This window comes from Eschrichtius robustus, chromosome 4 (assembly GCF_028021215.1).
Source record: "Eschrichtius robustus isolate mEscRob2 chromosome 4, mEscRob2.pri, whole genome shotgun sequence".
NCBI lineage: Eukaryota > Metazoa > Chordata > Mammalia > Artiodactyla > Eschrichtiidae > Eschrichtius > Eschrichtius robustus.
In genome coordinates this window covers 76,202,098-76,219,657 of record NC_090827.1, presented here as the reverse complement: position 1 = coordinate 76,219,657, position 17,560 = coordinate 76,202,098, and the positions used below count along the sequence as shown (strand labels likewise).

At 40.3% G+C, this 17,560-nt stretch overlaps 1 protein-coding gene across 6 annotated transcripts in view; it reads right to left on the bottom strand.

Annotated features, from left to right (window-relative positions):
* AASDH (aminoadipate-semialdehyde dehydrogenase) overlaps positions 1–10,857 on the bottom strand; it is a 33,868-nt gene extending 23,011 nt beyond the window's left edge. For 2 of the 6 annotated variants that reach the window (XM_068542200.1, XM_068542205.1), the window contains exons 1-4: positions 10,608–10,668; positions 7,589–7,863; positions 7,377–7,497; positions 3,914–4,239 (exon numbers count right to left, since the gene is read on the bottom strand). In XM_068542200.1, coding sequence (XP_068398301.1) covers positions 3,914–4,239; positions 7,377–7,497; positions 7,589–7,818 — 677 coding nt within the window. In that variant the 5' untranslated portion in view covers positions 7,819–7,863; positions 10,608–10,668. Of the gene's footprint in view, positions 1–3,913; positions 4,240–7,376; positions 7,498–7,588; positions 7,906–10,607; positions 10,802–10,828 lie in introns of those variants that run through there. The other 4 variants (XM_068542201.1, XM_068542204.1, XM_068542203.1 and 1 more) reach the window with 4 other exon arrangements.
* Positions 10,858–17,560: the final 6,703 nt, after the last annotated feature.

Sequence of the window (17,560 nt, the reverse complement as noted above, 5' to 3'; positions counted from 1 at the left end):
ACCAAGAAAACAGAAGTTACGTATAACTTTATTGTTCATTAATGAAAACCAAATCATCTCTTTAGCAAAAGCATCAAAAACAGTTTACAACCCAAGACTCTCTGAACCTCTTTTCTCAAAAGTTCCTTTGCTATTTCCACCAATCCATCACGATTATATCACAAACCTTACCCAATCCTTACATTAAGCCCCTGTATTGAAAGGTCTAGGATCCTCCCTGGTGGTGCAGTGGTTAAGAATCCACCTGCCAGGGACTTCCCTCGTGGTGCAGTGGTTAAGAATCCGCCTGCCAACGCAGGGGACACGGGTTTGATCCCTGGTCCGGGAAGATCCCACATGCTGCGGAGCAACTAAGTCCGTGCACCACAACTACTGAGCCTGCGCTCTTGAGCCCGCGAGCCACAACTACTGAAGCCCGCACACCTAGAGCCCATGCTCCACAACAAGAGAAGCCACCGCAATGAGAAGCCCGCAAACCGCAACTAAGAGTAGCCCCCCTTCGTCGCAACTAGAGAAAGCCGGCGTGCAGCAACGAAGACCCAATGCAGACAAAAATAAATAAAATAAATACATAAATAAAAAATCCGCCTGCCAATGCGGGGGACACAGGTTCGAGCCCTGGTCCGGGAAGATCCCACATGCTGTGGAGCAACTAAGCCCGTGCACCACAACTACTGAGCCTGTGCTCTAGAGCCTGCGAGCCACAAGTACTGAAGCCCGCGAGCCACAAGTACTGAAGCCCGTGAGCCACAGCTACTGAAGGCCACGAGCCTAGAGCCCGTGCTCTGCAACAAAAGAAGCCACCGCAATGAGAAGCCCGCGGACCGCAAAGAAGAGCAGCCCCTGCTTCGCTGCAACTAGAGAAAGCCCGTGCACAGCAACGAAGACCCAATGCAACCAAAAATAAATAAATTACTTAATAAAAAAAAAAGAAAGATCTACCTTACTTCAAAATCTCAGTAAATCAGATCCTGCCCTTCTCCCTCTGAGACCATCATACTCTTGGAGGTAGGCAGCATTCTCTCCTACCAATGTAAGCAATAAACTCAGCTTTATCTTACTAACAGGTTATTCTGATAATATTTGGGGGGTCAGCTGAAATTTGGTACTCCGTAGCTTGGTGATTTAGGTCCAAATGAAATAGAAAATTTAACATCACTGTTTCAATTTCTAAATTGGATATCTTAACATTTCATCTTTCAGAATCCAATTATTTAGCACTTTGCTTACTTGTGAACCTAAAAGTAAACCAAGAAGGGTTTAATAAGCAAATAGAGTTCATTAAGTTCAAGCACAAAATAGCTATCAAGAAATTTGTACACTCTACTCACAAATTAGCCCCTCATCCCTCACTGAGCACATATTTGCTCTCACCTTACAGACAATTCCTGCCTGTTAGGCCCAGTGCCTCTTAGTCAGCTGTCTCTCCCACCTCTCCTAGATTCCAAATCAGTTCCACTCTCTTCAAGTTGCCTATATCTCCATCCCCACCTCACTTCCCATAATGTTAGCATAGGACATTGCATCCTATTTCTTTCTAAAGTTACAATCCATCAACTTCCTCTAACATTCCTTATTACATAAAGAATTTATGTAACTTATTATCCCTCTTATCCTTTTAAGGCTCTCTAAAGAAGAGAGAGTATTTTAAATATCATCTCCTCCCATCTCAAAATATCTTACTCCTTTACCATATTCCTACTACTTGATTTTTCTAACCAATCCTCTCTACCAGGTCTTTATGCTCAGCCTACAAGTCTCTCCCATCTAAAATCAAAGATAAAAAAGCTACACCCTCCCAGAATCCTTTCTCTTCTATTAAAACTAGTTTCTAGAAAATAACACTTTACTTTTGTTGTCTCCATTTCCTTATCTCTCATTCTCTTATCTCCAGCCTGTACTGTCTTCAGCCCTGGGAATTAGAAGTGAAGTCACTAAAAACCAGATTGTCAGGACTTCCCTGGTGGTCCAGTGTTAAAGAATCCGCCTTCTAATGCAGGGGATGCGGGTTCAATCTCTGGTCGGGGAACTAAGCCTGCGCACCTCAACTAGAGAGAAGCCCGCGTGCCGCAAACTACAGAGCCCACACACCACAACTAGAGAGAGAAAACCTGCACACCAGAACCAGAGAGAAGCCACACGAAGAGCCCATGCGCCTCAACAAAAGATCCCACATGCCACAATGAAGATCCCGCGTGCCACAACTAAGACCCAACGCAGCCAAAAATTAAAATAAATAAATAAAATAAATATTAAAAACAAAACTAAAACTAAAAAAACAGATTGCCAATTACAACAGACACCTCTGCAGCATTTAACCATTCCTTCCTTCTAGACCTGGGCATCCAATATGGTAGCCACTAGATACATGTGCCTATTGAGCACTAACAATGCGACTGGTCCACATAGAGATGTTTATAAAATACGTGCTAGATTTTGAAAATAATTAGTATATAAAAAAGAATGTAGGACTTCCCTGATGGCACAGTGGTTAAGAAACTGCCTGCCAATGCAGTCAACACCAGTTCGATCCCTGATCCAGGAAGATCCCACATGCCGCAGAGCAACCAAGCCCATGCACCACAACTACTGAGCCTGCGCTCTAGAGCCCACGAGCCACAACTACCGAGCCCGCACGTTCTGCGACAAGAGAAGCCACTGCAATGAGAAGCCCGCTCACAGCAACGAAGAGTAGCCCCCGCTCACTGCAACTAGAGAAAGCCCTTGTGCAGCAACGAAGACCCAACGCAGCCAAAAATTTAAAAAAAAAAAAAGATTGTAAAGTACCTCACTAAATTTTTATATTGATACATATTAAAATGATATTTGGAGTATACTGAATAAGATATATTGTTAAAATTAATTTCACTTTTTACTTTTTTAAAATTAATTAATTTATTTATTTTTGGCTGCGTTGGGTCTTCGTTGCTGCACGCGGGCTTTCTCTAGCTGTGGTGAGTGGGGGCTACTCTTTGTTGCGGTTTGTGGGCTTCTCATTGCAGTGGCTTCTCTTGTTGCGGAGCATGGGCTTTAAGCACACGGGCTTCAGTAGTTGTGGCTCGTGGGCTCTAGAGCGCAGGCTCAGTAGTTGTGGCACACGGGCTTAGTTGTTCCGCGGCATGTGGGATCTTCCCGGACCAGGGATCGAACCCATGTCTCCTGCATTGGCAGGCGGATTCTTAATTACTGCGCCACCAGGGAAGTCCCCACTTTTTACTTTCTAAATGTGGTTACTAAAAAATTTTTAATTACATAAAACTTATAATGACATAAAATTACGTATGTGTCCCATGAGGTTTCCATTTCTATTTCTGTTTCCTCCTCTGATTTTCTAAGCCTACTCTCCTCTGGTTCCTTTCCTCCTCTATTTCCTCCTTTCTTCAGAAGTTGAGAATCTCAACTTTATAGAGATTTCTCATTTCCCATAACAGTAAAACCAACTCAACGATGCTACAAGAGTAAACATAATGAAATGCAAAATTTTTTAATGGTTCCTTGGATTAAGTTCAAACTTCTCCAGCAGAGCACACCAGGTGCCTGCCCCCTCAGGTCTTATGACTCCTACCCTCCCACTCTTCAGCTCTGCCCAGTGCACTCTAGCAAGCCAAGCTCCTTCTTTCTCCCATACCTCTGTAGGTACCTCTGCCAGGAATATGTTTCCTCTCTTCTTACTAATAATTAAGAAGCAAAGCTTCCAGCCATATCATTTGATTGTTGTTTGGCTCCAGGTCTGGATCAAACAGGTAAAGCCCTACTCTGCAGAGAACTAAAGTTCAGATATAGCTGAAACAAGAGACCCAAGTACTTAGGACGGTCAATTTAGAAACAAGAGTTATAAAGAACAGGTATTTCAAAATTAATTTTTCCCTTTAAAATACGAGTTCTGAAGAAGGATTCTAAGGATAGAACTTACCGGAAGTGCTGGATGTTTGGCACTATACATGCATGAGGGACTCTGACAATCTTAGGTATCCCCGTGGTGCCTGATGTATGGAGAACATAGGCCAAGCAATGCTTTAGCCTCACATCCATGTGCTCTTCTGACTTTTCTTCACTGCTGTTCTCAGAATTCATGCTCTTTGTCATTTTTTCTTTTTCATATGTCTCTCTTCTTATGCTATTATTTAGCATCAAGCTCACCTCAACATTTTTCCAGTGAAGTCTGAAGAGTACTAGGTCATTATGTTCTACTGTAAACACATCATAGTTCAATAATGTTTCATAGGAAGATCTGAATTTCTGTGTTAAATGGGGAACAAAGTTTTACAACATTAATATGTTAAAAGGCATTCTCTTTCATATAGAATATATATAGAATATTAAGTATTCATTTACTCATTCAACATAGCTTTTTTTTTTTTTTTTTAAGTACAGCTGACTTTTGAACGTGGGTTTGAATTGCGCAGGTCCACTTATATCCGAGGTTGGTTGAATCTGTGGATGCGGGTACCAAGGACAACTGTAAAGTTATAGGCGAATTTTCCACTGCACAGAAGTCAGTGCCCCTAACCCCTGAGTTGTTCAAGGGTCAACTGTACTTGCTATATATCCAAGAATAAAAAGATAAATGAGAAACCTCCAAGAGTAAAGTGCGGTGCTTACTTTCAAACTCATCTTTAAAATAGAGACATAAAAACACACAACTTCAGTGTAATGTGGTGTGATAATGAAATATGCTTTAAATGTGAATGAGAACAGGGGATTTCCCTGGTGGTCCAGTGGTTAAGATTCCATGCTTCCACTGCAGGGGGCGCAGGTTCGATCCGTGGTCTGGGAACTAAGATCCCACATACCACGGCACAGCCAAAATCAGTCAATCAATCAATCAAAAGAAAAAAAAAAAAAAACCATGAATGAGAACAGAGAAGGCTGAACTTAACTTGCCTGGAAGGTCAGAGATTGATTCTTCATATGTAATATTTGTGTTATAAGTAGCTATTCTCCAAATAAAGAGGGGTACTTTAAACAAACAAGTCAATACACAGTATCTGACCTGACAAAGCTGGTGTTATGGAGAACAGTACACATTCCAATAAGCTGCAGAATTGGGGGAGATGGAGAAGATAAGTAGTGCTATTGATAGGAGATGAGATGCTAATCCTTAAGAACTGTATACTCAACACCAAGGAGTTTAGACCTTAACCTGTGATGGGATCTAACTGAAAGTGGCAATAGCACAGACTAGACTTTGCTTGTCAAGGAGAGACTGATATGCAAGACTCATTTAAATGAGAGCCTTTAATGAACCTTTCATAACAATTCAGATATGCTATATGGGCCTGAATGGTCTGTTGCAGCAGAAGTAGATAGAAAGGGTCTATGAAGAAAGAATCAATAGGACTTGATGACTTTCTGGATAGGGAGTAAGCTTGAGAAGATTGCTGAGTTTCTGGCTCAGTTATCTGGTAGATGGAAATAGATTAATACAGAAGTTTGCTTTGAGTATGTCTTTTTAGGTTGATAAGCAGCAGCTTAATGAAGCATAACAAGTTTTCACAATAAAGAAATCAATTTAAATGAGAGGAAAAGATCACAACCCAGGACCAGGAGTTTTCTGTTTGTGTTTGTGTTGTGGTTTTAGGTGTAAGGTGTGGTATATCCTATAATGTGAAAAAAATTAAGGCCCACATATTCTTAAGACCTAGCTCAAAAACCATCCTCCTCCATTAAAACTGTCCTATCTCTACTAGGTTATGTATACTTTGCTTAGGGCAATATCACACTATGCAGACCTTGGAAGTACTAACCTTTTCTCTCCAACTATATAAGCAACTGGGGGGCAAGAATCATATCTTAGGCTGCTTTCACATACCAATGCCCTCCCAAACACCCTGTCTCTAGTGCAGAGTTTCTCAATGTAAACACTACTGACATTCTGGAACAGTTAAATCTTTGTGGGGACTGTCTTATGCATTGTAGAGTTTTTAGCAGCATCCCTGGCCTCTACCCATTAGAAGCCAGTGCACCCCCTTTCCATCATGACAATAAAAAATATCTCCAGACATTGCAGAATATTTCCTGGCAGGTAAAATCATGGCCAGCTGAAAACCACTACTCTAGTGGATCATGGGCATACAGTAGATGCTCAATAAATACAATGATTGCTCCTGTGTTAAGTGAAGGAAGAACACTTACACCATCATCAAAATCATGGAACAGGAAGCAAGGTAGTTTCTGTGGGGTTTGCTGCTATGTACTCAACTCCTTCCTATATGCAGTTATAAAGAATAGCTTGATGTTGACAATTAATTCTCCCACCCACCCACCTTGTCTATAGAACTTTCACCAAGGTTGTTATAAAAATGAATATCACATCCTCATTTTAGTCTTGCTAACTTATCAACAAATAACCAATTTCAGGAACAGAAGAGAAAACTGTGGCCAGACACTGATATATGTGTACTTAGAAAATATTTATTAACCAAATTAATACTTTATTGTCTCTTTCTGGAGGCCTTACTCTAATACCCATTATTCTCTAGGACGTCCTCCATATAATATCTGAAGCTTTTGAATTGTCTTACTGCTATATATTACAGATATAGATGCACACACATATACACAAATAGGTAAAATGCATTTAAGTTACCCCTAATATAAAATGGTTCATATAGGAAATGGGTAACAATAGGCTAAATTGAATATAGTTTCTATAATGTTTTCTCCATGGTAAAACAATATTTTATAAACAAGAAATGAAGAAATAATAATGAAACATGGGGTACCCTGCTTAACATATAATACCAATTCTTGCCCCTAAAGCAGTGTTTCTTGGCTAGATCTCTGGTTGGCAGTCACTTAAAAATAAAAAAAATAATAAATTTAGTTTTCCAGAAAGGTCTGGTTTAAGTGCCAATCTCTTTTTCAAAATCTAAGCTTGGATACAGTTCTTTAATGTTGCTGACCACTGTAAGTTGCCATAAATACACCAAGATAAAAGTATCAAGTATTATAAAAGTTTCCTACTATAAGAACAACTTTGGAAAGAGAAAGTAAATTCAAAACAATGCACAATACATTATTATGAGGCTAGAAGATATGTCCATGCCATTGAGCAGTGGTTCTCAGTGGAGCATGCGGGGTGGAGGGTGCCTCCAGGAGACATCTGGCAATGTCTGAAGACAATTTTGGTTGTTGCAACTAGGGGGTGCTACTGGCAATTATTAGATGAGGCCATGGGGGTTACTAAACATCCTATAATGTACAGGACACTCCTCACAACAAACACCCAACCCAAAATGTCAACAGTGCTGAGACCAAGAAATTTTGCTGAGTTAGTGAATTTAGAAATCAAGACAGAGGATGGGACCCCTTCAATTGAAAAGTAAATGTAACACATAAAAATACAAACAAACAACTGAAATACCCACACTTACATTAATTTGCTGTTTTTCAACAAGGATATACTTTAGATTACATTTTTTCATAAAATGAATTGATAATGCTGGTGGTGAATCTGGATCAATAGGTGCATAAGCAGCCGGGACTTGGAGAATTCTAAAGAAACAAAGTACAGAGTCAGCACAGAATATCTGTTGAAAATAATCTTACTTTAAGATATCAAATTTTTAGTTCTAAAAAATATTACCCTAAAATCCAAGAGGGTAAGTTTATCCCAGGATGGCAGTACAGACCAATTTCCCGAATTCCTTGAAAGTCACAATGTAACAGCAGAAAATTTGATAATTCTGAAGCAGCATTAACCACAGTCTTGTAGGTGTAATAAACTGGAGGCTGGTTGTTACATTCATCAAAACATACAGCTATTTTATCCGAATAACGGGAGGCAGCCTGATGCACCAATTCCTGAAGAGTCATTTCACTGAAGTTTATCTGAACATCACTGGTAGCAGAGAATTCTACCTATTTCCAGAAATGTTAGGGGGACAAGGAGTTTTAGGGAGTTTGTTGGGGGACGGGAAGTAGAGAAAAAATTCTATACAATCACTCCTCACAAAAATAACTACATCAAAGACACACAGTTAATCTCTGAACTACCAACTGTCTATGGTAACTTTGCTGAGAACAATGAGGTTGAAATTTTGATACAAGCAACCTAACTCCCTGTCAGAGGTGGAAGAAAATTTGAGAGGGGAATGGTATATACATAGGTGAGGATGAAACAAGCAGAAATGTAGAATTCTCTCAAAACAGAACACAAGGTAAAAAAGAAATGAATAATAATAAATAATTACCCAAAATAAAACCAAATCTAAAGTACCACATGCTTAATTTTTTCATTTTTCTTCAGTTGTTACACATTGATTAAAATAAAGTGGTTACAATCCTGTATGGTAACTTTGAAAAGACTAATGCAAATGAAGTCTGCTTTTAGGAACTGAATTTAGGTGAAAGCAAAACCAACCTCTGATAGAAAGAAGACAAAAAACCTTTACATCCATCCAGTTCTAGTCCTCTATATATAAACTGTGCTTATTATTATTGTAACACAGTAAGCCACTTTTATAATTGTTAAGAAGTAAGCTCTTCATACTCTAGTTTGATATTTATTTGTTTGGTTTGTTTGTTTGGCAGCTTGCAGGATCTTAGTTCCCCGACCAGAGATCCAACCCAGGGCCCCAAGAGCGCCAAGTCCTAACCACTGGACCGCCAGGAAATTCCCTCTAGTTTGATTTTTAAATTGTCAATAAATTCATTTAAATTTAGACTCTAAATATAGTATTATGACTCAGTAAAGTATTGTATCAATACAATGTTCTTTGGGCTTCTCAATGCAGATTCTATAAAAAGAAAATCTGGGGCTTCCCTGGTGGCCCAGTGGTTAAGAACCTGCCTGCCAATGCAGGGGACACAGGTTAGAGCCCTGGTCCGGGAAGATCCCACATGCCTCGGAGCAACTAAGCCCGTGCACCACAACTACTGAGCCTGCGCTCTAGAGCCCGCGAGTCACAACTACTGAGCCCGCGCGCCACAACTACTGAAGCCTGCATGCCTAGAGCCCGTGCTCTGCAACAAGAGAAGCCACTGCAGTGAGAAGCCCGAGCACCACATCGAAGAGTAGCCCCTTCTCGCCGCAACTAGAGAAAGCCCACGCGCAGCAATGAAGACCCAACGCAGCCAAAAATAAATAAATAAAAAAAATTTTTTAAGTTAAAAAAAAAGGAAATCTGAAACAGTATTTCATCTAAGAAACTTTAGGGATGACTGAACAACAACAAAAAAACTTCACAACTCCTAGTATTTCCTTGAAGGTAAAGGTGATTTTTGTTTTCCCACTGTGAAATTTATTTTCTGGATTTCAAAGCAAATAAGATTTATCAAATAGTCTATTTTAATTATTCAAGTTTTTTATTTGTTTATGCTTATTTGAACTCATTTCCCTACTGATTCATCCATGTCATTTAATCAATATCAATTACAGAAAATAAAACATTTCTAAAGAGAGTAAAATGAACCAATAACTGCTGACACCCATAAGGTTTGGAAATGCTATGATTTCTAAACACAAAATTTTTAAATATAAAGTAACTTTAGTACGTACAGTCTTTTCCATAAATACTAGCTCTTTCTGTGATGCACAAGATAAAATTTTTAAGCTTTCCTCATACACACAAATGACCGTTACGTAAATATAAGGAAAGCTTTTCATAACATGCACTAAAATTATGGGAATGAGTTCATTCTTCAAGATTCAGTTAGTGCAGAAGGGGACCTTCTGCTTCCCTCTCCCCAAATGAATAACAAATTGCCTATACTACAGAATGTATTATACTAAAGCATTTTAACAAAAAGTTATAGTCTACATGCAAAAAAAAAAAAAGCACTGTTTTAATGCAAAAACACATCCAGCAGTTAATTTTCCACAGGAGGACAATTTGATTAATATACTATAATCTAAAATCCCTTGACATCAAAGTAAGGGGCAAGATTATAAAATGGATTAAATTCTTTTTTAAAAAGTCATTTTTTTATGACAAATTACAAGATTCACCACACATATCTACACAACAATTAAGATGTTTTTAAACTTTTAATTGCCAGTTTCCCAGTGGCTGCTATAGAGAATTAAGGCAAAAATCTATTCTTGTTGTCTAAGGTTTTCATTTTCATTAACTGAATCATAAATACATTCGCTCCAATAGAGAATGCTATACTAAATTCGCTCCAATAGAGAATGCTATACATATAAGAAGGGGGCAGGGGGGAAGCAAAATCTGATAAACAGATTATATATGTAATGGGGTCATTAAGTTTTAAGATATTTGCTACTTTATATCTGTAGAGGCTGCTACTTTAGTCATCAGAAGTCTCAGGGGCTCTCCCTAGGTTATTGGCTATTTTAAAGACATAAATAATCTAAAAACTTTATTTTCCCGTATCCACCAGCTTCTTAACTTTCACTAAGCAACTCCGTTTAATAACAATGCACTTTATACCTTCTAACACATTTTTTCAATTGCTTTTCGAAACCACGCTAACAAGACAGGGTAGGCTTATTTCCATTCGAAATAAGGAGCAGAGGGTCTAAGGCAGGGTGAGTGGGGAGAGCACACGGGTCAAGTTCAGCTTTTTGCACCACACTCTATCCCTCCAGACACCACTGATTCAACTCCGAGGCCAGGCGGTTGCCCGGAAGCTAAGCAAACCTGTGCGCAGTCAGCCGCAGGTGTCTTCGTACTTCGCCTCCCTCACACATGTCCCCAGTGGATACCGCCTCCTGCCGAGACCCACTCACAAGGCGTAGGGGTGAGGGGGTAGCGGGGAGGTCCGAGCCCATACGGACCTTCTCCCGACAATCCAACCCCAACACTTCTTCACACACAGCGAATAAGCCAACACCTTAAAGCCGACCCACCGCGCAACCCACCGGGCTCTCTGGTTCCTAGAAATGTTTCTCGTCGCCTTGCTGACGTCAGCAGGAGCGACCCGGGGCAGGCAGCGTCCTGCTGCCCCGCCCCTTCCCGGAGCTGCGGAGCCAATGGGAGAGAAGTGTTGGCTGCTTTGCCGCCCGCTCTCGTTTCAGATCTCTGGTCTGGTCTTGCTGGGTTTTGGACAGGGCTTGCAAGGACTTTGAAGTTGACCCGGTTGGAGTCGTACCCTTTCATATTTGCCAAGAAACTCCGGGCAAGAATCTTTAATTCCAAGCAGCTATCTCCTCGTTCACAAAGTGGGGATAAAGATATTACGTAGAGTTAACGTGAAGAGCGATGAAATCATTGTGAAATAAGAGTGACTGGACTTCATGCGTTGGACTCTTTTTTATAACCTGCCCTACACTGTGGGGAACTGTGCAACAATAAAGCCTGCAAACGAAGTCCCTGTCATAAGTAGGCTGACATTTTAATCGGAAGAGATGAATTTAAACGATAACTAAGAAAATTTCAACTTTCAACAGGAGCTATAAAGAAAACAGGTCTGAGGAGAGTTACTTAAGCTATACGCTGAATAAAAATCTGTTTTTAAGGGAATTTTAGTTGGAATTTTAGTTGGAGGCGTTTAAGTTAGTTATTTAAAATGTCAAGAGCAGTAATAGTGATATTTTTTAAAGCTACTGTGCCGGTAGCAGAGAGGAAATTGAAACCGAGTCCCCCCTACTGAGTTTATGATTAATCTCTCCCTCCACAACTGTATTCCCTTTCTTGTCCCCTCTGACCTCAATCATGTGTTAACTGAACACTAATCAAAGTCAGATGAGTAAGACTGCTGTTGTTGACAACATCGTTAATGTACTAAAATTGCTGTTGTAGATATATGCATCATCATTAACATACAAACTCAGGATGTTTCTCCAAGGCAAGATGAGCTCACAGACCTGTATCACCTGGCCAGAGAATCATAAACTGGAGACAACCTGGCTCACAAAACCATATTTAAGAAATGTAAGAAGACTGTGATTAACCCCAGTTTCTTTGTTCTTCCCCTTTAAAACGTCCCTAACTCAAAGACCAAGATGGGGTGGATATGAGATCTATCTCCCACTTCCTTGCTTGGCACCCTGCAAATAAACCCGTACTTTGCTGCAAACACCTGCTGTCAAAGAGTTTGGCTTTCTGCACCTGGCACACGGGATCCCTTGCTCAGTTACAAAGTGATCAGGGTTTTGGTTTTGTTTTGGCTAGGGGAAGGACTGAGGAGGCAGCCGGGCATCAATAAACGATACATGAAAAGGCATAGGATGCTTTCGTGTCCTTTGGCGTGGTGGCAAGAAACTGTAGCAGTAATCCAAGCAACAGATACCTCCACTTGCCCATGAGACTTTCACCAGGTTGTACTATGGGTCTTTTATTTGGGGAGGGGCCACTCAAAGGTGTCTCTTTTTTTCTGTATTTGGGAATGACACCATTATCCACCCAGTGAGACAGTAAAGAAACCCTAGATATCCACTCCCACCCAACTTCTTTTTTACCCTCCTGTATGCAATTAGATCCTACGTCCTCTACTCCCCAATCTCTAGACCAATGCCCAGCTGGCTATATCAGAATTGCCTGTGGTAATGTTAAACAACACAGATTCCAGATTCCTGGATCTCCATCCCAAGAGGTTCTGAATTCATTTTCTAGTGAGGGAGGGGCCTGCAATCTGCATTCCTCCCCTGCCCCCCATCTGCATTCTTTAAATGATAACACTGTCATCTCCACTACTGCTATGTTAGTTCAGGTCTTCTTGGTCAGTGTTTCCCTAAAGCCCTTCCAGTCTTGCTTGGCTACAGTAGACTCTGAACTGCTGCCAGGATAATGTCTGTTTCATTATTGAAAATATCATTTTTCAATTCTGATATTAATGATAGCTTTTTAAAGTTTTTTTCCCCCCTTGCAGTCTCTATTTCTTCTGCTGGTTTTGGATTCTTTCATGTTAGAGGCTTCCACGGGTGTCTGGTAATAATCATTGATTATCTAATCATATTTAAAAGTGGGCATTTAAAAGCTGATTGGAAGCTCTGAATCCATGGAGCAAGTGTTTTGAAAATCAAATGAGAGAAAAGGGCTGCAGGGGTGGGAGGAGGGTCTCAGAATTCTGTATAAAATTTTTCACTTAATTCTATTCCAGGTGCCTGATGTCCTCCAATACAAAGACCCTCTGTTTTACTCTCTCCCAAACAAAACGGCCTTCAGAGTTAAGCTTAAGGGTGCTGGGAGGTAGCATAAGGGTGTAACTCATTCCTAAGTGAATTTCCAATCCTTCTGGTTACCATCTTTACCCCTGCTTCCAAAAGCCAGTTTCTCAGTTTTTAAGGGTGCTCTATGATGTAAATAGGAGTGCTTATTGGCTTTGCTCACTGCTGGTTTAGTCTAGCTTTTCCAAATCAGCCAAGCCTTTGCTTTTTTGCTTTTTTAAAAAAATTAATGAGTTTGTTTATTTATTTATTGGCCACGCCATGCGGCATGTGGGATTTTAGTTCCCCAACGAGGGATTGAACCCATGCCCCCTGCAGTAGAAGCGCAGAGTCCTAACCACTGGACCGCCCAGGAATTCCCTGAGCCCGTTGCTTTTGATTTCAGAATTTTGTTTCTGTTATCTCTTTCCCTCTATCCTTGAGAGTTTGTGACTCTAAAAATCCCTTCACTGTCATTTTCAGGGGGTCTAAGAGGGAGCAAATGTAGAAGACTATGTTCATTTTTACCTGGTAATCTAGAGTGATCATTCTAAAACATACACCAGAGCAGCAACAGCACTCTCCTGCTTAAGAAGCTTCAGTGGGCTCTCATTGCCTGCATGACATTCAGACTCTAGCAAGGTAAACAAGATAGTTTGTTATCTTTCTAGCCTAATCTCTCACAGTTGGCTACTGCTTCCTCACCCCATGCTCCACATTCCCCACACCTGGTACTGTAAGATCCAGCTATAATAAGACCCTAGTAAGTCTTCTGAGCCTACCAAACCCTTATCAAGTCTCCACACCTGTGCTTTGGCTGAGTCAGGCTGAAAAACCCTTTCCCTCCCCACACCTGCTTGATGAACGTTTATTCCTCTTGTGAAAAAAGTTCTAACCTCACCTCCTCAATGCCTTTCTTCAAGCCTTGTATGAGAATTTACCCCATCCAACCCCCATCCCATAAACCTAGCATACTGCTGGGAAGAGCAATTTGCCATGGGCCCTGAGTGTCCCTGCAAATTTTTGCTGGGTACGCAAAGAATGCAAGGTACTGACTGCTCTTTATCCAGGTCATTTTTCAGGGTTGTTCGGGGTGATCAATCTTCAGAGCTGAGGTAATGCCTTCCCCAAGCAGCAAGCTTTCTTCCACTTACTGTAAAAGGAATGAATCCCCCCCAAACTTAGTATTCCTTTCCTGTAACGCAACCCACTGTGTGTGCAGACATCCATCTATGTCTATCTTAGTTACCCGAGGGGGACTGAGGAGGCATGGAGAATTGACAGACATGAAGCTCCAGCTACTGCTTTTGCCGTGAGTAATGAAGTTCTCTTTGACCCAGGAATCTCACGTCCACTACCATGAAACAGGAACACACTGGCTTATTAGCTTTTAAATAGGGTACAAGCCTTCCCAAACGGTGACTTACACTTCTCATAGGACCTGTAACAGCTGCATTATTTCCAAGTCTGCCTTCATTTAATCCCTTCTTGACAGCAGAGATTCATGTGTTTTGCACCTGTTTCCTGAACTATCTTTTTACTCTTCCCCATCTATTTACTACATCATTCCAATTCCCAAGAAGTATCAAATGCCTGCCCCAGTACCTTGCTGATCCTTTGCACATTTATTGGTACATTGGTACATTCTCATTTCACTGCTTCTTCAGCTACTTCCCAACTCATCTCTCAGTTGTCAATGTCATTGTTTCTTTCAAAAATAAAAATTATTTCAAAAATAATTTTGAGGGACTTCCCTGGAAGTCCTGTGGTTAAGGCTCTGCGCTTCTACTGCAAGGGGCACGGGTTCGATCTTTGGTCAAGGAAGGTCCGGCATGCCACGCAGCGCGGCCAAAATAAGTAAATAAAATAAATACGCTTAAAAAATTTCTAAACAACAACAACAACAAAATTTGAAAACCTTTGACCCTACCCCAAGACAAGGTTAGGTCCCTGTTATGTGCTCTGGTAGCACTGTAGCCCAGGTCACAGTTGGGACAGTGGTGTGTGATTTACTCTAAGGAAGCTCAGCTGCCCATGGGTTCATTCAGGTTTGGTATTTTTGTCAGGTGATTGTGAAAGAACGGAGGGATGAGGGAAGTTAGGCTTTTTGCAAGAGTGAGCCCGTTAGAGTTCTCTAGAGGGAATTCCCTGGCGGTCCGGTGGTTAGGACTCTGCGCTGCCACTGCAGAGGACACGGGTTCTTTACCTGGTTGGGGAACTAAGCTCCTGCGTGCAGTGGCAAAAAAAAAAAAAAAAAAAAAATTGATGTTGCAGTCTTGAAACAGGTTGGAGACTCTGGCAGGGTTTCTAGGGTGCAGTCTTGAGAATTCTATCTTCTTCTGGAAACCTCAGCCTTTACTCTTAAGGCCTTCAACTGACTGGATGAGGCGCACCCACATTACGGAGGGTAATCTGCTTTACTCAGAGACTACTGATTTACACGTTCATCCCAGGTAAAAAAAATACTTTCACAGCAACGTCTAGACTGGTGTTTGAACAATGTGGCGCCAAAGCCTAGCCAAACTGAAACATAAAATTAACCATCACATCTAACATACCCATCAGTGGAGCCAAACAAGCAATCTTCAATGATTGAGGTAGAGTGCAAGCGCCCACTTGGGTCTCCGTTGTGTAATCATTATCTGTTTGTCATAGTGCAGTGAGAAATTGATTCACTTTGTTATAAAGCAGAAACTAACACACCATTGTAAAGCAATTATACTCCAATAAAGATGTTAAAAACAAAAAAAAGAAATTCTAAAAAGGTTAAAAGCATTGGTTCCTGCCATCCAACAAATTCTCAGCTACATGAGAAGACAATTTCTGCACACAAAAACATAAATTTACATGGCATTTTTTGCAGTTTTCTCTAAAATGTCTGAGTGAGCAGTTATTTTCTGAGAGGGCTGGATTTTCTTTTTGACCTCTTTATGAAACATGAAGGCAATTTTCCTTAGAGGAGTTGACTACACCCTACTTGAAACCCTAAGAAAGGCATCAGAAACTCAAGTGAGTTAATCATATTAATATGATTAACTTAAGTCTACCTGTCAGAGCAAACTTTGCTAGATTCCAGGGAAGAAATAGAGATAATATCTAAAGTTGGTACAGTAAGAAGTAAATAGTATGAGCTAATTGTTTAAAACATAGAGATTAACAACAGAAAAAATATTTAAAAGTGGATGCACTACAGAGGACTGGAGAGGGCAGTGACCTCTTTATTTTCTTCATTTTTAACTATATGCATGTATTATTTTGATAGTTTTTTTTAGAGGTAGGACCCTGGTATCTTTATTTTTAAAGACTGTTTTTTAAAGTAGTTTTAGGTTCATAGCAAAGTTGAGCAGAAAGTACAGAGTTCCCATATGCCCCCTACCCCCGCATAAAATAATCTCCCCCGTTATTAATATCCCCCCCCGGAAGTGGTCCATTTGTTACAGGTGATCATTACACTGACACATCATTATCACCCAAAATTTATAGTTTACATTAGGGTTTATTCTTGGTGTCATACATTCTACAGATTTGGACAAATACATAATGACATGTATCCACCATCATAGTAACATACAAAATAGTTTCACTATCCTAAAAATCCCCTGTGCTTCACCTATTCATCCCTTTCTCCCCACCAGCTCCTGGCAACCACTGATCTTTTTTATTCTCTCCACAGTTTTGCCTTTTCCAGAATGTCATATAGTTGGAATCATACAGTATGTACTCTTTTCAGATAGGCTTCTTTCACTTTGTAATATCCATTTAAGTTCCCTCCACATCTTTTCAAGGCTTGACAGCTCATTTCTTCTCAGGACTGAATAATATTCCATTGTCTGGATGTACCACAGTTTATTCATGTACCTACTTTATTTTTATTTTAAAAAGTACTCCTCCTCAACACACACACGCAGTTTGGGAATCTAAGCCTCCTCTTCTGTGACACCTTCCCTATTCTTGCTAGTGTTTCCACATAACTTGGCACTAACATAGTGCTTACTTAGCACTGCATTTCTAATTATTTTATTTGTCCCTCCTACTCAGCCAGCAGTTTTGCCTGGTTCATCAGAGATGGTCTATTTACTGAAATGCCTGAATCAGAGAAATAAGATATGACTAGCTGGTGCCAAGAATGGATCCTGGATGTGACTGTCACTGTGCTGTTCACCATAATGCACTACCTAAAAGTCACTATTTAGAAAAAGTACACGCACATATTTAAATGTACTCATTACATATATTTGTCACCAACGCATCACAAGGAAGTCACAAAAAGTAGGCTTAGTTTAGTACACAACATAGATCCTGTGAAAACACATTTCTCATTTGCTCTGCAGTTTACAATACCTATATAAATTTAAAGCAGTTAAACAACATTTGAGATTACACTGGTATAAAATTGTAATTCACACTTCAGAAACTTGTGAAATAAAAGGCCATGATGGAGAAAGAGTAAGAAATTTGTAGAATTACCAAACTGTCACAGTACCATTTTCCTTTATAAACGCATTT